Source organism: Pelmatolapia mariae, linkage group LG16_19 (genome assembly GCF_036321145.2).
Source record: "Pelmatolapia mariae isolate MD_Pm_ZW linkage group LG16_19, Pm_UMD_F_2, whole genome shotgun sequence".
In the NCBI taxonomy this organism is placed as follows: domain Eukaryota; kingdom Metazoa; phylum Chordata; class Actinopteri; order Cichliformes; family Cichlidae; genus Pelmatolapia; species Pelmatolapia mariae.
Window position 1 is genome coordinate 45090958 of NC_086241.1, and position 11827 is coordinate 45102784.

General features: G+C 38.0%; 1 protein-coding gene across 2 annotated transcripts; it reads right to left on the reverse strand.

The window, feature by feature from the left end:
- Positions 1-1337: 1337 nt before the first annotated feature.
- zfyve21 (zinc finger, FYVE domain containing 21) lies at positions 1338-11401 on the reverse strand. 2 transcript variants are annotated; one of them, XM_063498900.1, is made up of 8 exons: positions 11201-11401; positions 9366-9416; positions 7762-7930; positions 7237-7312; positions 6716-6807; positions 6428-6481; positions 5027-5154; positions 1338-4138 (listed from the first exon to the last, which is right to left on the reverse strand). In XM_063498900.1, the coding sequence occupies exons 1-8, from the start codon at positions 11324-11326 to the stop codon at positions 4103-4105; spliced, it is 732 nt and encodes a 243-aa protein (XP_063354970.1). In that variant the 5' UTR covers positions 11327-11401; the 3' UTR covers positions 1338-4102. The 2 variants fall into 2 exon arrangements, with proteins under 2 accessions (XP_063354970.1, XP_063354971.1); XM_063498901.1 differs by lacking the exon at positions 6428-6481.
- Between the last annotated feature and the right edge of the window lie 426 nt (positions 11402-11827).

The window sequence follows — 11827 nt, forward strand, 5'->3', positions numbered from 1 at the left end:
GAGAGTGAGCCTTTCCCCCAATTCAACCAGACTGGATTTGATCGTGTCTCAGAGGCAGGCTCAAGTGTCTCATTAAGAGGTGAACATAAAAGGGGAGCTGCAGCTGGACTGTTGTGTGTTTGTTGTTGTTCATTTGTCTCAAACATGAAGAGTAACTTCTGGTTCTGCCAATGAAAAAGTTTTACTGCTGAAGCAACTTTCAGATTCACTCATAGATTATAAGGATGTATTTTCATTTGCACTTTATTTACATTTTATAAGTTTGTTTTTTTATTTAATCAGAAAATTATTTTGAATGTATTTTATCACCATATTATTTATCCAATTTCTATCCCCCCATTTTTTTCTTTTCTTTTGCTGTAATAAAATGTAATTATTTTTGTGTTATTAAGCCTGACTTGAGCCGTTCAAATTTCTACTTGCAGTCTGATTTGTTCCATGAATTGTTAACTGTTTGGCTTTTGTTTTATGTGCAGGTTCACATACACATAATAAATAAATGTCTTTGTGATTATTACATTGTATCACGTCGTCATCATGTTTATTTGACAAGGTTTTAGCTGTTAAAATGAAGTCGATTTGATTTAGTTATTAAATATAAATCAAACCAAAAGCAATAATGTATTCAACACAGTTAATATCTGAATGGGCCCTGGGGTACTTTGTAGTGGAAAAGTTGGGGCCCGAGGTAAAAAAGGTTAAGAACCCCTGCTTTAAACCACTGCATCCGACACGTTGCATTGCACTGGACGCAGCTGCTCAGCAATGGAAACTCGGTCCTTGAAGCTCTCTGTTCTTGATCTGTTATTTCCCTCAGCTTATGCTATAACCTCGCCTTGTGATTTTATATGGCCTACCACTTCTTGGCTGTTGCTGTCATTCCCATTTGCTTCTACCACTCACAGTTGAGTTTGGAATATTTAGTAGGTAAGAAATTTCCTGATTGGACTTGTTGCACAGATGGTCAACCTATCATGGTACCAAGCTGGAATTCATTGAGCTCCCATTCTTTCACAAATGTTTGTAGCAGTCTACATGCCTAGGTGCTTGGTTTTATACACCTGTGGCCATGGAAGTGATTGGAACACTTGAATTCAATGTTTTAGATGGGTGAGTGAATACTTCTGGCAATACAGCATTAACGGAGGAAAAATAATAATCCCAGTATCTACCTCCAGGGATTAAGCAGGTAAACCAAATGTATGAATTTTACGAAGATTGAAAACTATTTTGAATGTTGGGTCAATGTAGAATGATGGCCTTGAAATCTTCTACCAGGTCAGCATTTCTTCACCTCATACAGGAATCCCATTTTCAAATAACAACAGCACAGCAAATTTAAAAACACTGGACTTTATTAAAAGAAAAATCCATCGAAGGGATGCAGTTTAGCATTTTGAGCAAAATAAAAGATTTGATAGAGAAAAATGAGTGGCCATAAAGTGCAGATACAAACACTGGCTGACTTGGTGATTTTAAATGTAGTGCGAACTTAAAATAAAATCATTACATTTTAAAAGAAAAGAGCTGCACACTGAGCCAACGATACAAAATTCAGTAGATGTGCATCTATTTTCAACTGATTAAACTTGAACCAATTAGTTTCAATTCAGAGTGTTACTGAGATTTAAAAAAAAAAAATGAACACAGGAGTAAAAATAATGTGTATCCCATTAGTGCACAACATGCGGTACTTGGGGGGGAAAATGCATGACTAAAGATGATAATTTTTGTTGTTGACTGTGCAGTCATTAACATCCATTTTCATTATCAGCAACTGTTGAATGGGAAAACTTTACACCCTGTCAATGTACAGCAATACTTCAAAGCAGGAACACACAAATGTCTCATACACAAACACTTCACTATCTTCTCTTCGAAGAACATGAAACCAAATAACAGCAACATTAATTCTCAGGTGAGTATAAAAATAACCTTTGTCACAAAGGGGTGTTGGGGTGGAGAACGTTTTTTTCACTGGAAGCGATAAAGTGGGGGAAAAAAACCCAAACTCAGACATTTCACCAAATGTTAGCCCATTCTGTGCTCTATTAAACCATTAATTTCTTTCCTCAAGCTTGGGGAAAAAGGAAGACACGCAGATGCCTGTAAAACTGCACCAAACTGTACTTGAAGTATTACAACATTAACAGCTGACGAGCTGCTGTGCGTTTAACGGACACGTTAACTCAGATGTAGAACGAAGTACACAGTTTAATTAAAAAAGAGAACCTAAAAGTTAATTTTACTGACTATTTCCAGGCTTTGCTCTGCACAGGAAGCTCATTTATTTGCCATCCGGTATATACGCCGCCTACAGTATGACGACCTGTTATTATTATATGCTCAAAGTTTGACAGTAAGTATCTGCCGCTGTGCTGAAGACCATGACATACACCTGAAAACGTGACTTTTTGTGTCACAATGCTCACGCTTATTACTTAATGTTTTTAAGACAAACATAATGATTTTTATACAGCTTCATCCAAAGTTCCCCAAACTACCCTCCAATTTTAAACTGTTTTAACAGTAAAAACTGGGCTTCTATGGGCACTAAAGCCACATGCTAAACAGCCTTTAGTTCCACCTTCTTCCGGTTTCTTCTTCAGAAGTTTCTTTCTTTCTTTCTTTTTTTTTTTTTTTAAATAGAGTACTTTAGCATATAAATTTGGCTGCAAAGCAAATGAAATTTATAGTTTTCTTGTGCTCAACACTTTAACCATTATGTCTTTGATTAGAATACCCAAGTAACAACCTGCTAACTGAAAGACCTGTCAATTCAACATGGCTGATGGATAACTGAGATCTGACATCCTGTTTGTTGGTCTGCAAAATAATGACAAAAATAAAGATTAAAAAAATGTTTTGGGGCTTTAGAGTAATGGCAAAAAGGAATATACAAGTATTACAAAAACTAGAGTCATATGTTCAGCTTTAAAAATTATGCAAATACGTACACAGCTTGTGCTAAAGTAGGAATATTCAGCAATATATTTTGTACAAAACTTTAATGCATGAAACTATATTTAAAGCATTTATTTATGTATTTGTGTGTATACTTCACTAGAATCAGTGAAAAGTTGACGTTTTTAGACAAAAAGGCCTAAAGATGTACGACTGTGAATATTTGAAGCAGTTAATAACTGAAAAAGAAGATTTCACCTAAACTTTCAACATTTAAACGGAACTGTCACTGAAGGAAAACTCCACCATGTAATGTTACTTTCATATAAACTGGATGTAAGTCTGTGATGTTAATGGCATTTCAGGAACAACTGTGTTTGTTCACACCTTTTCTTATTATGAGATTACCAGAAATGAAGCTGAATCGTGAAGTGCCAGTAACATCACAAAAAGCTGCTTTTCTGTCTGCGATAAAGGATTTCAGGGTGGATTTGTCCTTCAAAGTACTTGTGATGACGCTCTGTGTGGAAGATCTGGGTACTGCGGACAGTTCAATGACCAATTCCCTACTTGGCTCTGTTAAGGTGACCCTAAGTAAACCTGCAAAGAAACACTTTATCTCTTCTCTTGTAGCAGCATAACAAAGTTATAATGTCACCATAATTCAACCATGGAAGATGGTTTATAAAAAAAGGTGCAATGCCTCATTTTGTGACATGTTTAATGTTTTAAAAAATAAAATTAAAATAAAGAGAATCTAATGAATTCTATAAATAATTTTAAATTGGCAAAAAAAAAACAAAAAAAACCCCCAAACCTTCTTCTTCTTGTTATATTTTTGAGTCGAAACATTAATGCTGCATGCCCTGATTTATGAATTAACACAAAAGAGGATTAAATGAAGTAAACGTCAAATAATTTCTTTTAAAAAAAAATAAAAAATAAAAAATAGGTCCAAGCAGCGTACTTGTGGTAAACATTATGTACAAAGTACTGGTTATAGAGGTAATAAAAGTCATTTTTCATACAAACATTTGCAAAAATTACCATGAATAGAACTGGTATCAAGAACCAATGAGGAATCGGACAGATAAGCAGAAGAGGAAGTGGCGTTAATAATATCCAAAGGGTACCAAACCCGACTGAGATGGGTACAAAACACTTGGGTGTGTGCTGCCTGGAGCTTCAGTTCTGGTCCTCACTGGTCTCGAGCTTCGTACAGCAGTTTGGCTGCCTGTTGGAAAGAACAGGCAGAGAAAAAGTTATAGTTTCATAGTTTTGGAAATAAAAACGCTCTTGATTTGTTATTACTTTGTCTCAACAAAGTAACCCTAACCCCTCGAGGACAACTGTGTGAGATTGATGGCTTGTTCAGCCAAAAAATAAAATAAAATGTAAAAAATGTAAAATAAATAAATAAAAGTGTAAGCTCTGGCCTGATGGGGGCGCCACAGGACAGGTTATGATGCTACATCTATCTTTCCAGACTTTGCTCCACAGCACTATAATCAGCCTGAGCTGTCCTTTGTTCTACCTTTTCATCTGTTATTTAGCATGCCACCATGTTTTTATCAAATGTTTGCAATAAGGCTGAGTGACCATATTAATGAGAAGCATTTCAATGACACCATGAAACAGAAAAACATTAAGAAAACATGATGAGGTGCTTATTCAGAGCCATATTATTCTCTGCAACCCAAAAATGTAGAAAAATGTGTAACTAATTAAATTCATAGCTGAATATTACATGCAGAAACTTCTCTTCATGACTGACAAACCAAAACATTCAGCTTACAGTAATAAATTCAAAACTTCACTTTCGATAAGCTTACATTTGAGGCGATTATCTGTGGGACTACAACTTGATGCATGAATCAAAACTCTTTTTTGATTGTTTTACTTATTATTTAGATGGTTGAATAAAGAACATAAAGCAGTGTCTGTTGTAGGGAGGGACTCTTTTGTGTCCCTGACTTGATTTTATGCTAGCACAATTCTTTATTTCCAGTATGATAAGTCATTTTCACTCCTCTAAAACCATTTTTAGGCACTTTAAGTGGGCTGGGCAACTGTTACCTATCTGCACTGCATGGACCGTCTTAGGTGTGCTGCTTATTTTTACCTTGTGCATTGCAGCCAACCATAATGAGGCCACCTTCTTATCATCTGCTGCCTCCATGCGGAGCTGCTGGACATCCTGAGAGCCCATTGGCTTGTAATGGAGTAGCATTCCACTGGCTCTTGACCCTCCTACACAGACACACGCGCACACACACACACACGCACACATATATATTTAAAAAAATGACTGAAAGACATCCTCTGTCTGTTAAGTAAAATGTATTCACTGAGTCAAACAACAAAAAAAAGCAACTTTAAAAAAGGTCATTTTAGTATTTTTCATGTATACATCAAGTAGTACACATAGTCTGACACATGGAACAAATGAATGGGTATACAAATTAAGTCACTACATATCCCTTTTTCCCCATGAAATCACAGTTCTGCTGAGCCTTGACACAAATCAACTGGACCCTTTCAAATGAGATTTAACATATGTCAGAAACCAGAAGACTGGAAACAGGACAGAAACAGACGGCAGTTTTAAAACAATATAAGGCAAACACTAATGGAAATGCACGTGGCGACACTGATGATGAAATGATTTCATGCTCCAGTCAGGAAACATGCAACAGTCGAGGTTCAGTGTCCCAAAAGCATCAAACTCATCTCTCTAATGGAAATCATGTTTATGAGCATTGTAGTATTTTTTGGGCTGCTGTCCACCTGTTCTGTTAAGAGCTGTTAGGACACAAAGTCAAGCTATACACTTCCTATACCTCACAGGTCTTTACCAATGCATTTTTACAGTCTGTCTAATCTGCCCCGATTGGCTTGCACCTTCTGCTTAAACTTTGTTCACATGATTTGTCCTTGTAATACACTTGAATCCTGACATGCCCATTGACCATTTGATGGAGCATTATGCAAAAGTTTCTTTACCATGGAAAGGATCCTGTGATCATTCACCGCTCACCAGTGTGTGGATTTGTTTTGCAGCTTTGGAACGATGACCTGTTTTACTTACATTTTAATGCAAATGCCGCACTTGAAATCAACTCGAAAGCTTTTCCTGCCCATTTTCTGAAGAAATGATAAAGAAATAGCCCACATGTATCCCTGAAAGACCTTCTGAGTGAACCGTCTGATTACATTTGATTATTTTGGCGACTGACGAATGACTACTCATCAACTGATTTTCTGCCAAATGAATCGGTTAATCAGGCTGCTTAGGATATTAATCATGATCAGAGTAACAAACTGAAATGTTTGGCATTTCAGTTTCCTCTGAGATGCTTCGGGGACCCAGCGATAAAAAAGGAATCGCAGATGTATCAGACGCTCCATTTTCAGGCAGCTTCCTTGCAAAGAAAGAAAGCTGATGTGGGAAACATGCAGAAATGCAGTGACATCAATGAGGAACTGTTGACAGACGGATACTGTAAAGCAAATGAAAGCTAACCTTCAGAGATAAAGTGACTGTCCAGTAGACTGGTGTAAGTGTGAATGTCATTCTCTGAGCCCGGAGGAAGAAGCGCCGGGCGGCCAAAGCCAAAGCAGCAGAGAAAAGAACGTTTGTTAGTTTAGAAAAAACAGAAATTTATCAGTTAGTGACAACATCTCGAGGAGGAAACGAGAGAAAGAAACAGATAGAGAGAAAGGTGCTCAGAAAATTAAAACACACACACACACACACACACACACACACATATATGCTTACTTGTGACACATTTTTATTTCACACACTCACCTCCTGGACTTGTCCCATCTGTCAAAATCTGCATGCTGGAGATCCGAGACAGCTCAACCTCAAAGTGGCTTTCACCATCGAGGAACAGATATCTGACGTTCAGGTCAGAGACAGACAGCTTACCAAAAACTGGTGCAAATAAAACTGTTTGTTTTTTTAATCTCAGACTAAATATAAGTATTCTCGTTATTTTATCAGCTAATGTAAGATCTGAATCTATGCTATCCACTCTTCTTTATAACAAAAATATTCAAATGCATTCCCCTTCCCCCCCCCTCGAGGACAACTGTTAAAACTGAGGTACTTATTTGTTGTGTACAGATGTTATTTATGTTTCCTAAGACTGAGGCAGATACATTTGATCCTGTTCAGCTGGCAGCCTAATTTGCAGACGGAGACATTTCATCATTTCATAGAAGGAAAGAAAACAACATGGCCAGATGTGACAGGTAGCTTTTTGTAATTCAGGTAAAGTAAATATTTGGTATGTCAAGTATGTGCGGACTTAAAGAAGAGCTAACCTGTGATTGTTGGAGAGGCGACACGTCATGGTTTCAGACTTGTCCGACGTTCCCAAAGTGACAACAAAGGTGCCTCCTGTTACAGCGGACATAAACACATTTCAGACACTTACAAAGACATCATGAGAGTGGAGAGTGAAAACCTGAGGACTGTTTCCAAGTCAGTTGCTCATTTATCAAACAGGAGGAGAAAACAAAGTATGGCAGTGTTTGCTGCTCGAGCTCTTCATCTTTATCACTTTCTTTCCTTCATACTGAGCCTTTGATACAAACACACACAAACTCCAAACGTGCAGCCGGCTGTTCCTCTACACTCCAGGCTGCTGATGGATTTTTGATAAGGAGCCACACTGTTGCTGTGTATTTATAGCTGCACACTGTCCCACAATCAACAGGATTACCAGGAAGGGACTGATAAGATTAATTCAGAAACTACTTTGATCATATTCCGGCTTTCTGCATGGAGTCAATGTGTCGAAACATGATTACAGGAAAACAAAACCCAGTATGAGAGTGAGTCCTCACCTCCCAGAAGCACTTTGAGCTGCTTGTCGTAAAACTCCATCTCTTTCTGGGAGACCAGGCTGCACTCGGCGCACTGCCGCACCGGATCAACAAAACACATGCGTTGCAGCGCCACTTTCTTACTGCAGCATTTATCACAGAAACACCGGCCGCACCGCCGGCAGTGGTGCTGTGGGAGACAACACAAGACAGTCTGATTGCCTGGCCGATTGTCAGGGTTAGGATGTCTGTGTTAGGCACTTCAGACGTTTTCAGGAAATCTCAAAACAATCTGGCTGAGATACAGCACCGTTTCCAACCAATCAGAACTCCTATTACACCCCCAACTGTGTGCCTGACTCACTCTCAATTACAGTATGTCTTACAGCTATACAGTAGAGTATACAATTTAAACAAAACAAGTAGATATGATTTCATTTCTGATGAGGACACAGCACTTCTCCTACTTTTTTTTTTTTAATGGAAACAAAAGACATTATCTGCAAATTACTAAACATGATAATAGGACAACTTTTTTTAAATGTAACTTTAAACCACTATGGAGGATATCCTTATAGATACTCTAAAGTTTTTAGCATAAGATGTGTTTAATGGTTTCAAATAACAGTTTCTAAACAATTTAGAAGAGTCCACTTTCCTTGTTTTATTCTAGTATTATATTCTAGTTTGACTGCAGTGGAACACATTCGCTCCTTTATTCATTTGTATAGTAACAGATCCCACTACTAATTAATAAACAAAGTTTATTATAACGTGTATAATGGATATTGTGCAGACTTTGATGGTATGAAGTTGTTACATCTATTAATGAGCATTTTTTTCTATTATCAGAGCAATTTCCTGTAAATTTCCACATCACTGATTTTGGTGAGTCATGTGTTACATTAGTTCCCAAATTTTTTTGGCTTGCCTACATCGAATGTTGAGACCTCTGAGGCCTGGATAACAAATAAATAGAAGCCCTTGATTTCCTGAGGGATCCACCTCTGTGCTGGTGGGTTTCTGTTGCACTCTGATTGAGTAAGTGTGTCAGTTTTGGACAGAATGTGCTTTTTAATCAGAGACTTTGAGCTGATGAAGAAACACTTCTCAACAAGATTACGAGAGACTGAGGCAAAGCAAAACCACATCTGCTTCACTGCACTTTTAAAGAATCGGGAAGCTTAAAAATATCAAAACTGTGCTAAAACCTCAAGATAACCAAGACGCAAGGAATGCCGAGTACAGGACGTGTGTAATTCAACACCTAAAAACTGACTTCAGTCAGCAGTCTAGAGCTGGCTCTGATAATGACAAAAGAGGCAAATATGGAAGACACTTGTAAGGGTGATTATTTTAACTCAATAGATGTAAAATGAAATGGTGGCAGGAGGCTTACAGCGTTATGTCAGTGGACACTGGCAGGAAATATCAACACACGGCTCTGACTAAATGATCCAAGAAGGAGTAACTCATCTAAGCATTCACAACACAAACAAACGAAAGCCTCACATTGTGTAACAAAACATTTATACTAGACGCTGGTTTGTCCACCATATGTTTTACCAGTCTGACAGGAAGTCGAGATTTTCTGCAGCGTTCGCATTGTCAGAAACAAAACAGACCTTTCTTTTGATGAAGTCGAACTTGGTGTCGCACTGCATACATCTGGGGCACTGAAAGACGGGAAGAGTGGAAAAAACAGGATGTTACACAACATGCTGAGCTGGACAGCTTTCAGTTAAAGTACTGCTTTAAAGTTTTGAACAAGTATCAGCAGCTAGTCAAGCCACAATAGATCTGCAGCTGTATGTGTAAATAATAACAGTATAAAAATAGTATGTGTTAATGGCTCTTGTGTCTTATGGTCATTACTGACAAGTGGTAACTGTTCATTAAGCCGTCAAACTTATGATTTATCACTGGCAGATCAGAAGATATGGGTTTGTAATTAGTGCCAGGCTTGTTTTTAATTCCTGCTCCTCTTATTAACAGCAAATAGTAAATGATTAACTTTGCAGTCTGGTCAAAGTGTCCCTGTGTGCAGCCAGAGTTTACATTTTCACAGACAGACAGTCTTTGTGTGTCCTCCTGTAGTTTTACTGCACTGGCAGTGCAGTAAAACTACAGCCTTCGAGGCACGAAGGGCTAGCTCCTACTGCTGGTTAGCTAACCTACGTGCTGATAGTCAAACACGCACACAACCAGAGGGGTTTCGTCACTCTGACGCGGACAAACGCTACAATTAAGTTTGCCGCTAGTTGTAGCTTATAACTAGCGAACAAGCTCCGTTTGCTGCCAGGCTGGCCGTGACAGCCTGCAACGCCCAGTCCAGCGGCCAACTGCGATGTCCGGAGCGCCGTCAAGCTCGCCGCAGTCAGCAGGATGTAAGCCGGATGTAGAGCCGTTTCACTACAAAAAATAAAAGCCTATCACAGCGTCACAGGGACACCGAAAGAGTTTGAATTTAGAGTCCAGCTGTAGTTTTTAGGTGTGATAGTATAACCCACCCAGTCACGACTTTTAAACCAAACAATTAACCAATGGATGAGCAAAGAAACATTTAGAAATATTACAGCAACAGATAAGAAGATGTGTTGTTTTTAATAATTTAATAGACATATTGAGGACCTACTGTTCTAAAAACTGACTTATTAAAGTTAACAAGGATCGGATAGATGCATCTTAGATTATTATTATCAACTGTGCATTTATTATTTTTAAATATTTCTATTTTGAATCTGTCATTATACTGTTACTGTATTTTTCAAGATGCATAGGTTCATCATATAGTGACCATCTGTAGTGGATCAGAATAAATACGCAAATTAATCTGAAAAAGCACTGATTAACAACTTATAAAGTATGAAATAACAATAAAAAAAACAAATTAAAAAGAAATATTTACTACGCCACGCGCTTTGATAAATATATCTGGTCCTTGAACTATCGTTCAAATAAAAGCAGCTATTTAAACACCATGTGATTATCACTGATAAGTTGAAACAGGGTCTTACACTTTAAAGGCCCAAACAATCAGTATTCTAATGTAAAATGTAAATATTTGCTAATTTTGGATGTTTCCTTGTATGTTCCTTTTGACAATAGTCCAGTGACTTTTGCTGTCAGGATTATAAAAACAAAACAAAACAAAACAGCGCACTAAAAAAATTTTTTCTCAAGTTGTACTATAATGAATAAAATACAACATCATCAAAACTACAGCTAAAGCTACCACTAGACTCTTACTTTATTGGAGCACTTTGCTTTTTAAACGACAGGAGGAGACTAGCAGGACAAACACAAGCATTAGTAAGCGGCTTCAATTTTATTCCCACTAGTTTAACAGAGAGGTGATTTTATTTTGGAAACTACAACCGGAAAGCCTTAGTTAAGCTTCTCGTGTTTGCACGGCTGTGATCGTTTGTCGCTGTCAAACCAAATCCGACGCTTGTCTCACCTCTTTGTCCGGGACCCACTGCGGCTCGTCCAGCGAGAAAGGACTGCTAAAGGCGCCGTTTTCCGGAACCATGCGAAGGCCGCTGGGACTACGGATGAGTTTCTTCCCGTCAGGAACTGAAGACATTTTCCTTCAGCGTGTGTTTCTCCTCTGTGTTCAGCGGAGTCTCCTTCGACCACAAAACTCTCATCTGGGCACACCCTTCAGAATGATTGACAGGCTGTTTAGCGAATCAGAGCACAGATTTGAGATCACGTGTTTCTCGGCAAAGTTGAGTGTTTTGGTTTCTGCAGCCCCTCCCATTAAAAATAAAGTAAACATATTAACTGCTCATGGAAGGAGAAGTAAAACATGCGGGGTTGTTAAAACTAGCACTAAATTTAGTACATGAAAGGTAGATAATGATTTGTGAAAAAATTATAGATATATATAGTTTACTTTGGACAACCATAATTTGAGCGGACATAAAAGAAGATTTGGCAGATCTAAAAAGTAAAAAACACCAACAGGTTTCTGCATAACTTGCTGAGCTGTGCTGAACAACAGTACCCGTTCTCGCATCAGTTTCTGTTCTGTTACACATTATTACTCTCTAACGATACTTTAATTAAGATGATTACCAGCTTA